Genomic DNA, 20,420 nt, shown 5'->3' with positions numbered 1-20,420 from the left:
TCTGCAGTGTATACTCCATCAGTCTCTCTACAGAAGGTATATCTCGGGCGATAGCAGGACTGCCCAACCTGGCGGGTACTGTAGTGGAAATCCACCGTAAAGGAGAGAAGTGCATGATCCACCGTAACTCCGATGGACCTGGGGCCAATCGCAAAATCCTGGATACTCGGGATGAAGGTTGGCGAGGCTAAAACATAATCCACTGTGCTGGCCCCATGTCTGTGTGGAAAGCAAGTAAAGCCACTGGCAAGTGGATACCTCTCTAGGCCATTTAAAATGGCCAGCCCATGTGCAGTCCCCATCTCCAAGAGGTATCTCCCATACTCAGTACACTCCACCTCATCCTGTGATCTCTGGGTCAAACACATCTCCTCCACATCTATCCCTCTCAACATCTCCTCCGAAGTGTCAAAGGAGGAGGTCTGGTATTGAGCCGTTCGAGCATTAAAGTCCCCAAGTGTGATAACATCTCCCTCCCTGGAGAACTCCCATATGTCCTCATCTAGAATCATATATGGAGATTGCCCCTTGGGCGCTGCATAATGAGATGTGCTGGGTGGAAAGTAACATATAGCAATGTATAGGGGTCTACCCTCATCTGCCTTCACTCTGACCCACATGTACCTCGCGCTCTCATCACGGCGCATAACATGGATGAGTGGCTGAAGCTCCTCTCTAAAAAGAACTGCAACTCCTCTAGATCCGCGACCACCATGCTTCGAACGGGCCTCCTGTCTACAAGTCGTCTCCCATCTGTATCCCGCCACTCTCGGTAATGTGTTGCCTGGGGCCTGATGCATTTCCAAGTAGAAGATGATGTCCCTATCTCTGAAGCTGTCCTCAAAGGCCCCCACATCCAGTCTCAATGCTCTGTTGCAGTTCCATACTGCAAGTCTCAGACTGGTCCCATAGGTCTCGCACCGTCAAGCGGTGCGTCTCTCTAGTATCACCACTCTGCCTCCTCTGTAAAATGCTAGCTTCCCTTTTTCTCTGGCTCCCCTAATCTCCGGCATGCACTCCCTCATATGTGTTAGCTGTGCCAAGGTGAGGTCATCTCCTAAAAAGATGCCCGTTTTCTTAAGGGCAGAGCGCTTGGCCAAGAAATCCTTCTTGGCCTCCAAGGTGCGAAAGTGTAAAATGAGAGCTCTCTCCTGCGAGCTCTCTCCTCCATTCTCGTCTTTCTTGCCCACACTCCAAGCCCCCGTGTGTGTAGGCCTCGAAATGCCCATGCGTGTGTATAAATCTTTGGCTTCCTCCTCTACATTGTCACTGTCCTTAAGACGCGTGATCCGCACATGAAGTTCCCTTGTCTTTCTTCTTTGTTCCTCCTCAATGGTTAGGTTGATAATCTTCGAGGTAGATGTGCTTTCAGCCTCCTTGTTCTTACCTTTCTTGACCACTTCTATCCATTTCTCCGTTTCATCTACTTGCTTTTGCGTCTTCGTGAGCACCTCCACCCACGAGGAGGTCTCCCGGGCTTTCTTTTCTTCTCCCTCTTGAAGTGTTCTCACTTGGGCCTTGATGGTGTTCAGCTCCTCCATCATGACGGGCTGAATTTCACCTTCCTCGAGCTTATGTTGAGCACGTGCTTCTTCTATCTCCTTCTTGAGAATTGCGATCTCTGCATCTTGGGCTGCTATCCGTGCTTCAAGCTTCTTGACTTTGTCAAGAAGGCTCCGGTTGACCATATTAACTGCATTGTCCGTCTCTTTCTTGTGTTGTTGGATGGCTGCCTTGATCAGGTCTTCAATGTCGATCCTCTCCATCTTGTCTTGGGCTAAAAAAGGCTGGTTTCTGGTTAAAAATTAATTAACCCTTGGCCATAGGAAGAGCTCCGTGCGTGTCTGCAGCGCTTCCCACAGAGAGAGAGGCCAGAGGGGGCTGTTGCGAAGAGAGAGAAAGATAGGCAACAGGCGGGGGGGAGAGAGAGAGAGAGAGAGAGAGAGAGAGAGAGAGAGAGAGAGAGAGAGAGAGAGAGAGAAAGATATATTAATGTCTACGAGAGGCCAAAGTCGACCTATGAGACAAAAAATAATACAACTGTGTTCTTCCGGTCATCGGAAGAAAAGAAAGAAAAGAAAAGTGTGCATGTGTCTGGATACAACTGTGAATCATCATGGATCGGTGGAGCCCATATACAAACAATATAAAGGGGGGTGGGGATGTGGATGGAGTGCTAAGGCAAGATGCATCTCTATATGCTAAATGGGTAGTACAAGCATGCTATGCAGATCTATGTCTAACTCCATCTAGTGCCATAAGAGGGATATAAGATATCATACATCGCCGATGCTAAGGCTGTGAATGGTGTGAACATGTCCCCTGAGTTTGAATGAAAGCGAGCTAGCCTCTCCTGTGTCTCCATCTGGTGTCTCATCCGGATAGCTGCTATCTCTCGGTGACGGAGTCGGGGTGCTCCATGTCCAGTCTGTCTAGGTCTCCTCCTGGCTCTCAATTCCTCTGCTCTCTGTGCGGTCACCCCACGTGGTACATCAGCTGACACTGGCATAGCTCTCTGGAAGAAATCTGTGAGCTGGGACTGTCTCCCACCCCTAGTGGGAGCGGGTGACTGGAGGAGTCTCTCTCGAGAACTATGAAGCTCTAGTAGTAGTCTGCCAAGCTGTCGTCGCTGGTCCGAGGCCTCCATCAACTGATGTAGTGAAGAGTGCTCCTCAAACAATCCTGCATATCTATCTCTGACCCCCTGGTGGGCTCTACATCTACATACAAAGTGATCCTCAGTCTCCACCTCCTCGTGGCACAATCTGCATATCCGCTCGGCTTTGGGAATCTGTGTCGCTCTCCCAGTCTCTATCTCTAGCTGATGCGATGAGACTCGTAGCTGTCCAATAGCAACACGAGAGCTGTGTGGCATGTATACATCCATATACCGCGGGTGCTGTATAAACCCGTCCCCTGAGATGCTCATAGTCTCTGTAATACAGCATCTTCGGTGGTAGTGGGCTTTCTGGTGCTGTCCATGTCTCCTGTATGTAGCGCTGCCATATGGTCTCATCACTCTGTTCCTCTCATTGAGAGAGAGGTAACCGTGTGGAGCAGACTGATCATATTGAAAAGGTGGCAACCGCTCAATGTCTATCCCATGATGTGAGAACCACTGTAGCATCTGTGCATACCAAGATCCAGTGTGTCCAGCCTCAGCCAGCTGTTTGGATGCCTCAAAAACTCGGCGAGATAATCTCTCCGTGGGCATCTCCCTCATCCTGTATATAAAGGAGATCGTCTGGAACAATGCCTCCACTGCCATAGGTAGTGCAGCGAACTCAGCTCGAACAATGTCGTGCGGGACGGATGGTTTGCTGCGTATCATCCTCGAGAGCATCAAGATTTGTGGTCTCTCCAGGTGTACCCATGTGGAGGCTGCAAGCCCTGGTGCCCAAACCGCTGCTGCATACATCAAGGCTGGTGTCACTAATGTATCAAAGAGCCACCCCTTCGTGCAGGGTTCCTGAAAATGTGCTTGATGACACTGATGCTCAAGGCCAGCAAGAGCTGCATACCCCCGGGTCACTCTGTCTCGGACTGCCTGAGCCATGGAGAAGCGTCCAGCTGAGCTAGTAAATGTGATGCCAAGGTAAACATAAGAGCTCACTACCTCAACCCGCCCTCCTGCTAATGTGAGAGTAGTGTGGCTCCTGACTGCGGGTGAGGTGTGGAAGATCATAACCTTGGTTTTCCCAAGGTTCACTGTGAGACCCTGCTGTGCGCAGAAGTCATCAAGAGCCACAAGGTGTCTTTGAAGCCCAACCTGCGTGTCGGATACCAAGACGATGTCATCAGCATAAAGCATAACATGGACAATAATACCTGATAGCTCAACCCTAGAGCCTCCTCCCTGTGTGATGTAATCGACCACCTCATCAATGTAGAGCCCAAAGAGCCTGGGGGAGAGCGGGCACCCCTGCTTCACACCAATGGTGCTAGCAACTGTGTCGAACAAGCCTCATGGGCATCGGACTCTCCCAAAGACTTGCTCATATAACCTGTATATGCCCCACATCATGTTTGAGGGTATGCCTAGTGTTTGTAGTCGCCGAAAGAGACGCTCTCTGGGCACAGTATCAAATGCCTTGCGTAAATCTACAAAGCAACAATAGAGCCGTTGCCTCCGTGCCTTGGCTTGATTAATCAGGCACCTCAATGTAAAAATGTGGTCGATGGTCGAGAAGGCTCGTCGGAAGCCTACCTGGCCTGTTGCTCTCAATCCCCCAACCTCTGCATGAGTGCTCAGCTCTGCCTCCAAAACTACCCCGTATAGTTTGGCCAATATATGGCCAATCATGATAGTCCTTTAGTTCCCGGGGTCTAGTACATCTCCCGCTTTATGGATCGGCACAATAGTGTGCATCATCCACTCAACCGGAAACCCCTCTGACAGAGCTCTGTTGAAGAGATGAGCAAGACATGGTGCCAATGTATCAATAGCATAGATGAGATGCTCTCCCTGTAATCTTGTATGATCTGTCGCCCGTCCATGTTGGAGTCGACATATGGCCCTGCTAACCGTAGGTGGGGTGAAGAAGGTGGAGACTGTGGAGCATGGCTCTGTGGGCTGTGGTATAGGGGGCTGTGCAGGCACATCATAGAGTCTCTCTGCATATGTCTGCCAGGTCTGAGGATCGGTAATAGGTGTGGGAGGACGGGGCTCTCTGAGTCTCCTCCAAGCAGCAGCAGCATCTCTGCTCATGAGCATGTGATGTGTGTCCCAGTACTGAGCCTCCTCATAAGCTCGCCGCTTACGGCGGGTGAGAGTATGCATCCTCTTGCCTGCCTGTATCTGGGTGATCTCCCCTCGAGCCCTCTACACTCGGAGACTGCGGTAAAGGTTTGTGCACTCATCATCATACCATCGGTCTGGGGGCGTGCTCCCAGATGTAGGTGGCTGAGCATAGCCATGGGTGCCGATGGGTCTAAGGCAAATAGCTGATCATGAACATGATAGTCATACACATTGGCTAGGTCCTGAGTGAAGTGGAAAATAGTGCGTGGTGGCTGTATGATGGGTGGGTGGGTCTCCAGTAAGCTCCTGAAAGTGAGGGATAGATATGTATGATCCGCCCCAATGGGGCATGGTGGTACGGTGAAGTGAGACACCATATCTGCTGCCTCTCGGGATCCCATCACATAGTCCACTGTACTGTTGCCGCCCCCCACTGGAAAGCAAGTCAACCCACCTGAATCTGGCCACTGAGTCATCCCGTTATAAATAACGAGATGGTGTCGGGCCCCAAGCTCCAGCAAATGTTGCCCATATCCAGTGTTGTCAGCTCCTCCGTCAACGGAGATCCAAGTGGTCCCTGTATCCTCTGTAGCTAGCGGCTCTAGTCTCAAGGGATCCTCAAAGTCATAGATCTCACATTGTCTGCTTTGAGTCCGTGCATTGAAGTCCCCCATCAAGAAGACTTCTCCTAGTGTCGAATAGTGTAAGATCTCCTCAGATAAGACAGAGTATGGAGACTCACTAGCCTCTCCTCCACCCGGCTGCTCGGTGGTGGCAAACCGCGACCCCTTCGGAGGAAAGTAGCAAAGGGCGATATAAATCCATCTGGTCTCCGAGAGGCGTAAGCTAATCCACATGTATCTCGCCTCTGAGTCTCGTGCTACGACTCGAACATGCTCAGAGTGGAAATAGGCTATGTGGTCTCCAAAGCTCCGTATACTATGCTAAAAAGTACATACAAATGGGTCCCAAAAGCTTCGTTAAAACAGCTACTTTCCCTGCTCAATCTCGTTCAGACAAGAAGCCTCGTTCAGACAAGAAGCCTTGTAGAAGGAAAGCAGCTACCCACCCAAGAAAGGGCAATGTAACATCACGATGGATCATGTAACCCATGTCTGAAAAGCACTGCAATACCTCCTGAACCTCGGGATGTGGCTTGTCTCATCCCCTGTCGGTGAGCTAACTCCCACTGATAACCCTCAACCCGTGGTAAGCCCCTCTCCGGGCTCTCATGTGTCTCTGTCATCAAGATGATATCCCGGCCCTCCATCACCTCCTCAAGTCTCCCTGGATATGTGTCCATAGGACTCCATTACAGTTCCAGACTGCTATGTGTATCTCTTTGTCTTCATGTTGTTTCCTCCGTGTCTCATAGGCCAGATGGCGCTATTCGACCCTCTTCCCATCAATGTAGATGTGACCATCCCTATAATGTGCCTTCTTCCCTTCTTTGCGTGCCGCCTTGATCTTCGGCATGCATAATCTTCTGTGCTCCAGCTGCATCCATGTGAGGTCATCATCGAAGTAGATGGGGTCCCCTGGCAAGCTCCTCAAGATAGCCCGTCTTCTCATAAAGCTCATCCTACTCTCCTCGTCCGGGAACTGAAGCACTAAGGCCTTGCTTTTGGTGGAGTCCTTTGGGGTTGTCCTCCATACTCTAGTGAATGGGAGCGGCTCATCCTCCTTTAGTCCCAGCTTGGTACATAGGTTCCGCTCGTCAATCTCGGGTGTGGAGGTCGTGCTATCTGGTATCCCTGTGACTCGGATGTTTAGGCGCCGGATCCGTCGCATCTTCTCTTCATCAAGAGTAGACTGCATCATGTGTACATCTTCTTGTACCTCCTTCTTGATGTTCTTCTTCATCACTTGTACATCTTCTTGCACCTCCTTTTTGATGTTCTTCTTCATCACTTCTACCCATCCTTTGCGGGCTGCCTCCATTTTCCCCTCGATTGTGTGGGTGAGGGTTTTGGTGATCTCTTCTTTGATTGCCTCTTTGTCCACCTCAAGAGTCCCTCCTTCCTCCCGTGGACGATCGCGTAAGGATGCAACTTCGCCCTTCAAAAGGTTGATTTCCTCTTGCATGGCGAGCTTTTCCTTCTCCCACTCCTCTTGCATGGTAAGCTTCTCTTTCTTCCATATTTCCGCTTCAGCCTCCAGCTTTCCCATGCGCGTCAATAAGTCCTTCTTGATGGTGGTGATGGTGCTGTCCAATGTCTTCTTTTGGTCCTTGATAAGATCCCTAAGGATATGATCAAGCTGGCTGATTTTGTCATCTACAGACCCTCCCATTGTAGAGGGAGGGAATATTTGAAAGGAGTAGGTAAATATGTGGGAGAGAAAGAGAAGAAATGGATGAAATAGGGTGGGGGGTTCAAGTCTCCATTAGGGCCCTAGGGATGGTGATCAGGGTTCACAGGCAGGGAGGGGGGGAGGATGAAGGAAGGGGGAGAGAGAGAGAGAGAGAGAGAGAGAGATGGAGGGGACAAAGGGCGGGGTGCAGGCGGGGAGGAGGGGAGGGAGAGATGCGCAAGAGAGAGAAACGGGGGGGAGGGCAGAGAGCATAGAGCGCGAAGGGCAGGCAACGTGAGGGGGGGGGGCAGGCAGGCAGCAGGAGGGAGAGGCGAAGGGCAGGCAACGGGAGAGGGAGAGAGTGAAGGGGGGCGCAGGCAGGCAGCGGGAGGGGGGGGCGCAGGCAGGTAGCGCGGGAGAGAGCGAAGGGGGGCAGTGGGAGGGGGGGGCGCAGCGGGAGGGGGGGGGCAGGCAGTGGGGAGAGAGCGAAGGGGGGCGCAGGCGGGCAGCAGGAGGGGGGGACGCAGCGGGAGAGAGAGTGAAGGGGGGCGCAAGCAGGCAGCGGGAGGGGGGGCGCAGAGAGAAATGAAATGAAATGAAATGATATATTAACGTCTTCAAAAGGCCAAAATGACCTATGAGACCAAAAAGAGAGAGAGAGAGAGAGAGAGAGAGAGAGAGAGAGAGAGAGAGAGAGAGAGAGAGAGAGAGAGTGGTGGGAGGGGGCTACGAGGAGAGAGAGAGATGGCCGAGTCCTTTTGGGGCGAGCAGAGAGAAGAGAAGTGCTTGTGGGGGTGTAGTGAGAGAGAGAGAGAGAGAGCGTCAGTAGGCGGGAGAGGGAGGCGACACAGGTTCAAAGAGAGAGATAGAGGGGGCAGTAGGCAGGAGAGGGAGGCGACAGGTTCGAAGAGAGAGAGAGAGAGAGAGAGAGAGAGAGAGAGAGAGAGAGTCTAGATAGTAGAGCCTTGTGTGAGAGGCTTGGAGACTGAAGACTCAAGAGACTAGAGAGAGAGAGAGTTGCTTGAAGCCTTGAAAGTCGAAGGGGTGTGTGTGTCCTTGAAGCCTTGTAGCCTTGTTCTTTTATAGATATTAGATAGGCAAGAGAGAGAGGCAACGGCAAGAGAGAGAGAAAGAAAGAAAGAAAGATTTTATTAACGTCTTCCAAAAGACCGAACTCGGCCTATGAGACAAATTGGAGTACTTGTATGGGGTATCCTCTGTCATCCCAACAAATCGGAGGCAAGGGCCAAGCCTCAAGGGCCAAGGCCCAAGCCTCAAAGGCCAAGCCTCAAGGCATCCCCAAACAGCCACCCAAACAGCCATAAATTTCAAGGCGTCCCCAAACAGCCATAAATGGCTAGAAACAGCCAAAAAAACAGCGGGGACAGCGCGCAACGACTCCCTGCCATCCCCCCACAGTGCCATTCCCCAAAGTATCCCGTCTCCTGCAACCGTCACCGTCCCCGTCCCCGTCCCTTGTGAGGGATGCCTCCATGGGGACGTTCAACCATCCCCTGCCGTCCCTGTTTCTGATCCGTCCCGAATCGGCGTCCCGACTTTCCAAGCATCCGTCCCTTCCGTCCCTTGTAAATATGGATGAAACCCGTATCTGGCCAATCACAATGTGCCTGGCATGAGAACACTTAGGTAGCCCGGCTGCTTGATGAATCTATCCTTAGTGAGTGTGAGGAAGCGATCTCTGTAGAAGCGCATCTTGGTTGGGAGCTCCAAAGGTGTGATCCATGTGCAGTGGGTGTAGAGGCTGAGAAGATCTAACCAGATAACCCGGTTGGTGTCTTCATGAGAGAGTTGGATAAAAGGGGAGTCCAAACTGTATTGAAGAGGTGGTGATGTGATGGAGGTATGTGACTGTCTGGAAGAGGGCATCCACTACCATCGGGGCTACAACAAACTCTGCATGGATAATCTGGTGTGGGACTGATGGTTTGCTGTGGATCATATGGGAGAACATCATGAATTGGGGCCTCTCAACTCACTGCCAATCCTCATCAAATAAATCTGGCCTTGACAAGGCTGCTTCATACATCAAGGCTGGTGTGACGAGGGTGTCAGAAAGCCAACCCTTCGTCGTGGGCTCCTGGAAATGTGCATGGAAGCTCTGCCACTCAAGTAAGCTCAAGGCTGCATATCCTCGTGTCACTCTTAGCATGTGCTGTGGGAAGCATTGGGAAGCGTGGGTCATTGAAAGTGACACCAAGGTAGACATAGGATGAGACAATCTCCACAGGATCCAAGTTAGCAAAGAGGTCCCGCTGAGTGTAAAAGTCTTGTAAGGCATTCAACTGTCTCTGAAGCCCTTGGGCTGAATCTGAAAGGAGGGCGATGTCATTGGCATAAAGTAGTATGGGGATCAGTATGCCTACCAGTGTGGGACCAGCCCCGCCTAATCCGGCAATGAAAGCTCAAGATCTCATCAATGTAGAGGCCAAAAAGAGTGGGTGATAGAGGGCAGCCTTGTTTCACCCCAATAGTGTTGGAAATCTCTTGCAATGTACCTCCTGGAGCTCTCACTTGTCCGGTGACAGACTCATAGAGGGCGATGATGTCATCATTTGGCCATTTATATGGTTTTTCCAAGTTTATCGTGCCCAAATGTGGCCAATTTCTCACGCCCAAATGTGGCCAGTGTGTGGATCCTAGCGTTTTGGGTCCCAGTTCCGCGCTTTCTGATGTGCCAGATTTGTGCCCGGAACCGCCAGTGCTGTACATGTTCCATGATTGGGAGATTTGTCCATAAATCAAGTGCACATGCACACATGTTCGCATGCATGACATTGTTTTCGCGTGATCTGTATTCGTGTGTTTACCTGTTATGAATGTCCAGTTCACAGGCCTGGGATGCCTACCCGTGAACCGTGCGAGTGCCTTGTATTCTGACGTGTGAACAGGTGGTAAGTTTGCCCTTATTTTTATTAAAATCGCTTTGTAATGTTATAACCTTTGCAGGTTCACATTTGTTAATAAGTGCAGCGGGCACCCCCCTTGGGCAGCCAAATGATTTAGGCATGTGAAGAGGACACTTTACATATACACTGTAATTCCCATGTGTGATGGAGGTTGGTGGGAAAAACTAAACGAAGGCATGCAGTGCCGAATGGGATCGAGGAAGGTTTCTGAAAAAGAGCAGGCCGTCTTGGAATTCCATTGTTTTTGCTTCTAGCTCTTCACACGTTGGGCGACTTGCTACAGGCAGCCATGTTGGTCGATTGCTACTGGATACGCTGCTGGTCGACTTGCTACAGGCAGCTGTGCTGGTCTATTTGCTGCTGGATATACTGCTGGTCGAATTGCTACAGGTTGCCGAGCTGATCGTTTTGCAATAGGCTGCCGAGCTGGTCGTTTTGCTACAGGCTATGCTGCTGGTCGATTGTTTTGACCTGGTTGTACAGCCCCTACAGCTGCTGAAACCTCTTGTCTACCTGCTGGATACTCCAAGCTCTTCAAACTGGGACAGTATTATGATTTCTTGGCTGATGATCGGCTGCTGTACAGGTTGGACAGCATCGTCATCTTTCAATGAGTTTTCTCCCACCGAGAGTGTCCAGTCCAGGTGCTAGTATGGGCACACTAGCATCGTGGGTGGACCCAGAAAGCCAGTACAGTGACTGTTTACTCCAGTGAAGGGCGGTAAGATTTCTTGAGGGATATCGACTACGAAGGGAACTCTTCTCCGAGCGCCTTGTTTGGTATTTGTATTCATTCGTGGTACATTTATGGCAATTCTGGCTTCCGGTCGAACATTGTACAAACAAAATACTCCAATAATATACTTGGTATTGAGGGGGGGTGCGGGATTCTGGCCCCAGCGTTGTGTTGTTGAGCACTTTTTTTATTGTCTGTCTTTAGCTGTCTTTAAAAATATTAAGTGTTTAAGGGTTGCTAAACCATGATATGGTGCCCAATACGTGCTTACACCTTAAGGGGTGCATTACAGATGATGCTCCAAACCATGTCAGATGGGACTCCTATCTCCTGTAGACGGTAATGAGGCGGGCTTGGGGTACAGTCTCAAAAGCTTTGCGGAAATCCACAAAGCAGTAGTAAATCCTTTGATGTCATGCTCTACCCTCCTCGATGATGGCACGGAAGAGTTGCTCCGAAAGCGTGTGTGTCGTGAGGCTCACCATGTCTCTCTACAAATGATCCGAGCTCCGCCTCTAGCACCAATCCATAGAGTTTGGCCAATGTGTGGCCAATCATGATCGTCTTGTAATTATTAGGATCAGGTGGAACTCCGGTTTTGAGGATGGGGGTGATAGTGTTAGTGGACCAAGAGGGTGGAAATCCTTCACAAAGGGCTCTATTGAACATGTAGGGTAGTAGGGACGCCAGGGTATCATTGACATGTGAGATATACTCGGCAGTGAGTCCCTCGTGATCCTGGGCTCGTCCATCACGTAGTCTACGAATGGCCTTGAGGACCTTGCCCTTTGTGAAGAATGTGCAGGTGGTGGGGCGGGGATCTAGTGATGGGGGTAGAGGTAGCTGAGGGGGGATATGATAGAGGGAGCGTGCATAGGAGTGCGATGCGTTCAGGTAGGTGATAGGTGTGGGGTGGGGGGGCGATGATCTTGGAGTTTCCTCCAGGACTCTTTGCAGTTCAGCCGTAAGAAAAACCGGTATAACCCATTCTCTTTCCGAGCGTAGAACTCCCGTTTCTTGTGTTGGGTGAGGCGTTGAGAAATCCGTTGCGCTTGGCGCTTCGTCATTTGCCCAATCCGTACCTCATGCTTAAGACGGGAGCATGTGGCTTGGCATAAGAACTTCTATTCATTCCTCAAATGAGAATACACATCTCCCATGACCGAGGGCAATATACGGAACTCACTCACTTATCTCTCTAATGGCGACTCTAGAGAGGCAAAGCGCCCCCTTTTCCCCCAACAAACAAAACAACATCAAAAACTTTTACCTCTTAATAGAGTCACCACGTGTTTCTTTCTTTCTTTCTTTTTTCTGGCCAGGGAATAAAGTAATATATTAGGTGTCAGGGTTGAAATTTGTGCCTCCCTAGGAAGCATGGTGCGATAACCACTTGGCAAGGGGCCCCTGACACAGATTAATTATTTTTTACCAATTGAAAGATTTTATTTCTAGGAAAAATATGTGAGGTAGCTGCTCTCTCTCTCTCTCTCCGACTGTCTCCCCCCCCAACCCCCCCCCACCCCCGCGGCCCCGCATGCCCCCCGTTCGCTTTGCCATAAATGGATCTCTTTGAACTGAAGGAGCACAAGAGAGTTTTCTAAATGTATCTCGGAGCACAACTTACTGGCCATTTGTAAAAAGAACAAAATTATCTTGGTTACATGGTCACCTTAGACATAATTTGTTGTATGCTATACTTACAATGCTTTCTTTTATTGATGTTGAGAATCTGTGCATTTGCAGCCTCTCGCAGATGCAGAGAATGAACGGCACCACGACGTGGTAGAGCTTCTAAAGGAAAATGGGGGCCATGTATTGGTGAGGACCATGGATTTTTCATAGGCATGGTTTTTATTGAAATGTCTTGATTCTAGCTGTGTTGAGGGAATTGGGCTTCCTTCTAGAATGCTTCATAAGTCACTGCTTACACAAGCATGCATACATCATCATCATGGCATTTATACTATCACATCATCACAACATCATCCTTGCATAAGCATGTCATCATCAAGCAATGACTTTACTTCACACATGACCGTAGACCTAAGGACATTTCACACATACACAACAATGTTGACCTTACTACATTTGACATGTTTTCTTGGGCATATATGCATCTGGTTCGCATTGTTTTTTTTGTCTTGGGGTATTGTTTGAAGCTTTGCATGTTCATTTTGCATACAAGCTGCTAAGGTTTTATATTTGTCTCACATGCAATCAACTTGCTTTTTTGGACGCTTGGTTTTGTGAGAAGTTTCAGAATATGATGTAGCTTATCATGATCGTTAGTATATGAAGCTTGAAGACACTGACTCTAGCTATTTATTTGATGTTTTCCCTTGTTGTTGTGTGTAAAGGGAAGCCACGGTTCGCGACTGGAGCCCAAGACAGTGGCACCACCTCTGCCTCAAAGGTGTGACTGGGAAATAGATCCAAATGAAATTGACTTTAACAAAAGCCATGTTATTGGCAAGGTTTGGGTGCAAAAAAGCCTTCTGATCCCTTCTTTGCATTGATTGAGCTTTGAAATTTCTTAGATACTTCTGTAGAGATGTTGCATTTGGGTATGTTTGTATGCTTATGTTTTTTTTGGAATGTATGTGCACGGATGTTGTGGGGTCAAAAAGGGCTCCTTTGGAGAGGTCAGGAAAGCATTTTGGCGCGGTACCCCAGTTGCAGTCAAGAGTGTTCTTCCCTCTCTCTCAGATGATAGATTGATCGTGTGAGTGCATTTTCTTTTCTTCTTTTCTTACAAAATATGTGTGGTTATGGACAAGTATGTTTGTGTGTGTGTGTACATGTGGGTATGAACGGGCTATCGTAGGCATACATGTTGGTGGGGAATCTTTTTTTCCCAATAAAAGATATTTCTATTAGTCAAAAGAAAACGTCTCATCAAGCAGACTACAACCCTCCACACAGGCTGAAGCAGTGCAAAAAAATCCCTCCTGAGAGTTATACAAAAAACAAATGGAAAGGGGCCTCCCTCTCCCACTGGCTGCTCTTGGAGGGAGGCTACAATGGTGGAGGGGATGGAATAAGCCACATTGGGGGCTTGTAATGCCAGATTAGTCCATCACCCCCTCTAGTGAGGAAGTGGGTGGGGCTCCGTGTGCGCAGAAGGCTGTGTGATGCTGCTACATCCGCTCTGAGTCGCCTATGAGGTGCTCCCATTGTCCCCGCAGGGTGTGGATGATGTTCGTCCATATGGAGAGGATTGTCTCCCTGGGTGGTGGGGGGAGCCATCAATGGCCTCCCTGCTATCTAGCTTGCTAGATAGCCATGCGGAAATGTTGCTGATGAGCTCTCATCTCTGGCTCACTCCAGTCTCCGGGGTCATGTCACATGCGGAAGCTCTGGGAGTCTTCTTTCAGCCCTAAACACCATCTTGGAACATGCTTGATGCAAAACGCATACAGAAGATATATAGAAGAGAGAGAGAGCTGAGTATTCAATATATTATATATACGCTGCAGGTGCGGGCTTTCCTGGACCAGATGGTGGATAGCTTGCTAGTAGATGGCAGTAGTTGGCAGGAACTCTCTAGTACTGATGTTGGTAGTTCTTGTGTTCGTCAGTCAGAGGAAACTGAACAGGTCACTTATGCTCTGATGTCTCGTCGTATTCGGGACAAAGAACCTCCAGTAGATGAGGATGTTCTTTCCACGGGGATCTTTCGGAAAGCCAGGCAAGTGGCAGGTGATTACTTGCAGAAGGAGGTGGTTTCTCCAGGCTTTGTGGTTCCGGATTCAGAGGGGGTGGTTGACAGGTTTCAGAAGGCCTTGCGTGGTCTTCATAAGGTTTCCAAGACTTGTTTTTGCACCGTAACAGGTGTTGATCCTTGTGAGTAGTGTGATGCCTTTTTGACTCAGAAGCTGTATGGTTCATTGATCTGGTTGATGGACACCAGATTGGACGGGAGCTTCCTGATGAGGCAGTTGAGCTCATGGTTGCGGATGACTCTTTGGGAGGCAAGATTGCGTTTCCTGTGGTTTCTGCGGCATGCGAAGGATCACATGGACTCTTGTACACAGGAGGGGGATTGTTGAATGGAGTTTGACTCCACGGTTGGAGTGACTCAGTTTGGGGAGGAGATCCGGACACGAGCCAGGAGCAGTTTTACGGAGCAGTAAGAGGCAGTCATCTTTTGCCTTGTCGAGGACAGAGGCAGAGTACCGGGCTGCTTGTGAGGCTGCTTGTGAGGTGGTGAGGATGCAGAGGTTCCATTGCAGGTTTGGGCTTCCACTGGAGGAACCCATGGTCATCCAGAGGCACTTTGTTCGTGAACAAATCGTTGCTGATGACATCTTGCTAGAGTTCTGTTCGACCGAGGACAGTACGGTGGACCTCTTCATGAAGTCTCTCTCTCAGGATTTGCTCAGGCAACACCCCAGCTCCCTGTGGTGGTTGGTTTCACAGCCAGGAGTTGAGAGGGGGTGTTAGAAGTCATCTCCTGTCTAGTTTTATACACCAGGGTCTTTGTTGTGGGTGTGCCCGCCCTTATGAGGTGTTTTATCATTTTTTCCCACTCTCCGCATTTTTTCCTTATTTTTTCCATTTTTTCTGTGGCTTGGGAGGCAGCCCTGAGGCGGCTGGAGGACCAGGAGCTGGCCGACTGCCCAGACATCAGTCGTGGACTTCTGGATGCTGGCCGACTGGATGTATGCAGTCGTGGGCCTCTTTTGCTGCTGGCCGACTGTTGATACAGTCGTGGGCTGCCCTACAGCAGGCCGACTGCTGATGTGGGGGCATATAAATAGGCCCCCAGTCCCCTTGCCACTTGTGTATCATACCCGGGATTTTCTTGTGTATATAGAGCAGAGTTACATGCCTACATCTCTCTCTCTCTCTTGTGCTGTTTTTTTCTACATGCGTTTTGCTCGTGTTCCCAGATCTGGTCATCATCTCCGCTGCGTATTCTGACAGTGGTATGGCAGCTTGCTCAGGGGATCCGAGCTTGGGAGGAGGTCTATCTTGTGGTTCTTTGGTCTAGACGGGGGGAGATGGGGAGGGAGATTGTCCTGAAGGAAAATCTTTTGGAACTTTACATGGAGAGCCTGGTACTTCTTGGAAGCATGGGCCATCATTTGGGCAGTTTGGATATGAATCGGCGCACATTGTGCAAACAAGACGACGACTCTCTGGCCACCTATGTAGCTAAAGGTCTTGTGTTTAGCCTTGTTGAGTGTGATGCTCTGATACTAATGTCACATGCAGAAGCTCTGGGAGTCTTCTTTCAGCCCTAAATACCATTCTGGAACATGCTTGATGCAAAACGCATATAGAAGATAGAAAGAAGAGTAAGAAAGAAAGTTGTATTAATGTCTTTAAAAGGCCAAAATGACCTATGAGACCAAAAGGTTACATCATATCCATGAGGTACATCATCCTGGGTACAAAATATTAATAAAGAAAGATAACAAAAATCTAGTACTATAAAATCTGATCTAGGTACATGAGCAGAGAGCTCTCATATCACCCTAATATATCCCTCATGGGCCACTGTGACATGGTGCTCAAGGTGCCGGCGTGAGAAGGTCCTGCGATGATGGTCCGGATCCTCCTGTGTGGTGGTGTGGCCATGGGCGAGGACCATGGGGTCTGGGCGTCGAGCTTTGCATAACTTAGTGGCTCTGTCGAGTGTCACACCTCTCGGCCGAGCTCCTGCACTAGCTTGTGGTCTAGATATTGTCTGGAAGAAGTCGGTGAGAGCTCTCTGTGTTGGTCCTTGAGCAAGTACAGCTGATCTGGATCTCACTAAGGACTCCCTGTGTCTGTGGAGCTTTAGAAGAAAAAGTCCCAGGCATCTTTGATCCGGAAAGTCCATGATCCTGGAAAGTATATTCAGTATATTCTATAGTACAAAAAGGAAGTACATCATGGAGAGAGAGAGCTGAGTATTCAATATATTCTTTAGTACAAAAAGGAAGTACATCATGGCTAGCCATTGGCTGCCCCATCAAAAAGGTAGAAATACCTAGTCTACATCCTAATCTATGACTCAGCTCATTGGGAACTGAATGAATCACAAGAACTCAACACAATGCTATTTATAGCCTGGGAAAATCACTATGAACTGGCCGACCTGCTGTCGGCCAGATCCCTGGACAAGTCCCCTCCGTTTGCTGCAGCCGATGCAGATCAGTCTTCATAAATCCTGGCCGACAGCTCCTTGGTTTCCTCTAGTGTCTTCCCTGTCCATACCTAGCTGCTGCAGTTCCTGACTTTGGTCCTAATCTGGTTCTTTATCTAGTTTCCCGTCAAGGATTAGTCCTAGAATTAGCCTGCACATGTCCTGCACATGACAGGTCGATTGGATGACCAGGATCGAGGAAGTAGGAATAGCTGAGATCAAAAGAGTGTGAGCTGCTAGGCGAGGCCTGTGCCATTCTCCTCATATGGTAGAGCTGCACCTACCTTTATGGCCCATGCAATTGCACCCCATGTAACGAAGGGGAGAGTTTTGGGTTAGGATTTAAATAGCCTGAGAATCCTCAACCCAACCTACTAGGCCTTTGGACAATCCCAAAGGCAATGCCGCTTAGTCCTCATGGGCAACCACGTGCCAATTACAAGACTGCAACGTGCCAACGGACATAGCAAAAGAGTGATCTTCTAGGGCCGAAAGCTGCACTGAAGCTGGTGCTAGTAATCTGTCAGAAAATCAGTGGATAGGCAACTGGGGTGCAAATTTTGGTATGGGGATCACAAAAGAGTTTTTTTGTCAGTTCATCCAAGTTTTTGAACCCAAGATATGGCTGTTTGAATGAGGGTACTCTTCTGGATGGTTTTTCACTTCGGGCCAGAGATGATTTCAAGCGCGAAGTTGACCTGCTGGTTAAGTTACGACATCCAAATATAGTTCAATTTCTTGGTGCTGTTACTCTCCGAAAACCCCTCATGCTGGTCACCGAGTATCTCCAATCGGTCGGTAGCTACTGTAATCAATTCTATCTTTTGGAATGCTTACCCTTAGGTATGCACAAATGAGACCTTTTTTTTTTTTTTTTGCTAACCACGTGCCTTCAAGATAATGCGAAACCCTTGTAAATTTTTTGTTGTTGATGTAGGGGGATTTGCATGGCTATATGAAAGCAAAGGGGGCTCTACAGGCAGCAGTAGCGGTGGACTTTGCTCTTGACATTGCTAGGTGGGTGTTACACCTAAAGATGTTATGTTTTTCTTTGACACTTATGATGTAACACTCTTAATACAATATCACCCCTCCATTCTGTTCTTCTAAAACTGTTTTCCTTTTTCATATTGGGACCATATGCAGGGGAATGACGTATCTTCACAATGGACCAAATGTCATAATACACCGTGATTTGAAGCCTCGGTGAGACACCTAAACTCCATGCCTGGTGGAATAATATACAAATTCTTGGTTTTCCCATATGAAGAGTCAGTGCAAGTCTTCATTGCTGTGAGTTTTACAATTTTTGTTTCATGGCCTTTATTGCAGAAATGTTTTGCTTGTAGAGAATCAACATCTAAAAGTTGGAGACTTTGGATTAAGCAAGCTACTTAAGGTGAAAAGTTTGCACGAAGTATACAAACTAACGGGGGAAACTGGCAGCTGTAAGTATTCTTAAGTCATATGCCCATGTGCACACCACATGCACACACCTATCCCTCCAAAATAGTCTTTTCCCCAGTTTTTTTCTTTGCATGGTGCAATAGCCTTGGATGTTGATTTTGCAAGGAAATTTTGATAGCAACACTAAATTTTCTCATTTTTAATTGTACTCACAGGCCTTGATTTCTCTCTTATTATTGTCTTAGACCGGTACATGGCTCCAGAGGTCTTCAAGCACAAAGCCTATGATACCAAGGTTGATGTATTCTCATTTGGAATGATACTATATGAGGTAAGTAGATTTGTATTTTTAGATTTTTTTTGTTAGTGAATACTCTTGTGATCTTTCATGCTCCACCTTTACTAGTAGCTGCTTTGCTGCATGTTGCAAAGAGTAGATGTTGGAGGGATCACGGCCTTTTTCTAGTATGGAGCCTTACGAAGCGGCAAAGGCCGCTTCCAACAGAAAGCGCCCAGATTTGAATGCAAAGACATATCCACCAATGATGAAAAAGTATGCCATCTTTTTACTCTCTGGGTATGCAAATGAATACAAGTTCAGCTTCTCTGTTCTTAATGGATACAATTTGTGCTCAAGGTTAATAACAGATTGTTGGCATTCGGATAAGGACTTGAGGCCAACCTTCATTGACATCGTGGAGGCTTTAGAGAAGATCCAGACTGCGCTTCCTCAACACGAGTCCCATGTTCTATCATTTTTCCACCACAGCCCTCGTGTGATCAGAGAAGAATAGTTCTTATGCCCCTACTCATTAGTAGCTGTAAAAATAAGGTACTAAATGGCTGCTCATCGTCAGCTCCCTGATAGAAAGTGAATGGACGGGTTTGTGTGGAAACAATTCTGTTTTAAGATCTTGATAGTTGCTTTACTGAACATACCATTGCTTCAGCACTATGGCAGATTCCCAGAGCTGGAGGAGTCACGCAGGGAATCTTGATGCTTTAAAACCTCTAAGCTCCATGTCTGGTCATGCATTTCGAATCAATCCGGTGTATTTGGTAAGAACAGTGTTCTTGGCTAAGACAGGGCAGATTCGACTGCATAAGCGTGTATAACATGTAATGTCATCTGCATGCCTTGGAGGTTAATGTATGTATGTTAATAGCAGTAGGATGTTAGACAAAGCTACATTAACCTCCATGTCAATTTCAGCAGTATGGTTACGGTAGGGCTTTGTTTGTATGAGTGGCATTCCCAATGGTATTCAAGCAAAGCATGATAGTTGGTTTTGAACTGTACACAAACATAAGGTAATAATACTGGTTGTGTTGTTAGTCACTATATATTGAGGCTACCATGCATGCTAACACATCTCAAGTTTCTCTTCATTTCAAAATTTTTGTGAGAGTTCCCACATTGCATGGTTTCTTACCAGAGCGTTTTATTTCATGTGTGCATTAGTCTTTGCTGATGTTAATGAGATTATGCTAGTATTGGACCCGCGCGTTGCTGCGGCGGCAGGTAGAGTTCCAAAAAAAATAGGCTCAGTTTCTCCAATTTAGGTCATGTTTTAAGTAAACACTAAATTATTTCAAGTGACTTCATATATACATATTTCAAAATAACATCCATGTCTCGTAGATTTATAGCGAAAACAAAAATATCATAGTAATGTAGCATACGAAGATGCAAAAAAGGACCAATATTACATACTCTCAAAATGCATCACAAAATACGTATTCTCAGTCAGTAATGTCAGAATCAACAAATTGAATTCTTCTCTTGTGAGAAGGATCATTCATTTGTCTCCTCACAATACGCTCTCTATTGTAAAGCGGTGATCCATCCTGCACATGCTCTACTATCGATGAATGCAAAGGACTTGCACAAACGATACAATGATGAATCAAATCTCAAAAGGACCTGCACATAACTACACATCTTAAAAAGATGGATGAAAAATATCATGTGCGTTAAACAAAAAGGGGCTTACAATTTCATATATATATATATATATGTCCTTCAGTTTCTAGTTTTAGTTTTATTGGTATTGATACACACACACACACACACACACACACACACACACACACACATATATATATATATATATATATATATATATAGAGAGAGAGAGAGAGAGAGAGCTCTCTATCTCTCTCTATATATATAGAGAGAGA

At 47.9% G+C, this 20,420-nt stretch overlaps 2 protein-coding genes across 6 annotated transcripts in view; one reads left to right on the top strand and one right to left on the bottom strand.

Moving 5' to 3' along the window:
* LOC147614039 (serine/threonine-protein kinase VIK-like) overlaps nucleotides 1–19,583 on the top strand; it is a 38,955-nt gene extending 19,372 nt beyond the window's left edge. Inside the window, exons 2-11 of one of the 5 annotated variants that reach the window (XM_086780575.1) lie at nucleotides 12,443–12,517; nucleotides 13,057–13,173; nucleotides 13,327–13,421; nucleotides 17,506–17,626; nucleotides 17,770–17,849; nucleotides 17,979–18,038; nucleotides 18,165–18,280; nucleotides 18,485–18,570; nucleotides 18,677–18,792; nucleotides 18,877–19,583. In XM_086780575.1, the coding sequence (XP_086636701.1) occupies nucleotides 12,443–12,517; nucleotides 13,057–13,173; nucleotides 13,327–13,421; nucleotides 17,506–17,626; nucleotides 17,770–17,849; nucleotides 17,979–18,038; nucleotides 18,165–18,280; nucleotides 18,485–18,570; nucleotides 18,677–18,792; nucleotides 18,877–19,033 (1,023 nt within the window). In that variant the 3' untranslated portion in view covers nucleotides 19,034–19,583. Of the gene's footprint in view, nucleotides 1–12,442; nucleotides 12,518–13,056; nucleotides 13,174–13,326; nucleotides 13,422–17,505; nucleotides 17,627–17,769; nucleotides 17,850–17,978; nucleotides 18,039–18,164; nucleotides 18,281–18,454; nucleotides 18,571–18,676; nucleotides 18,793–18,876 lie in introns of all 5 variants that reach the window. The other 4 variants (XM_086780574.1, XM_086780576.1, XM_086780578.1 and 1 more) reach the window with 4 other exon arrangements.
* On the bottom strand, nucleotides 827–1,893 carry LOC147614040 (uncharacterized). Its single transcript, XM_086780580.1, has one exon. The coding sequence runs from the start codon at nucleotides 1,764–1,766 to the stop codon at nucleotides 924–926; it is 843 nt and encodes a 280-aa protein (XP_086636706.1). The 5' UTR covers nucleotides 1,767–1,893; the 3' UTR covers nucleotides 827–923.
* Nucleotides 19,584–20,420: the final 837 nt, after the last annotated feature.

Source organism: Cibotium barometz, chromosome 42 (genome assembly GCF_041138505.1).
Source record: "Cibotium barometz isolate CiBa-2024 chromosome 42, ASM4113850v1, whole genome shotgun sequence".
Lineage (NCBI taxonomy): Eukaryota > Viridiplantae > Streptophyta > Polypodiopsida > Cyatheales > Cibotiaceae > Cibotium > Cibotium barometz.
Note: the sequence above shows the minus strand (reverse complement) of the source record. Positions and strands in the feature narration are given on the sequence as shown.

What these genes read in the sequence shown, in the direction of transcription:
- LOC147614040 (XM_086780580.1), bottom strand. Translation starts at nt 1,766, where the DNA reads ATGGAGAGGATCGACATTGAAGACCTGATCAAGGCAGCCATCCAACAA.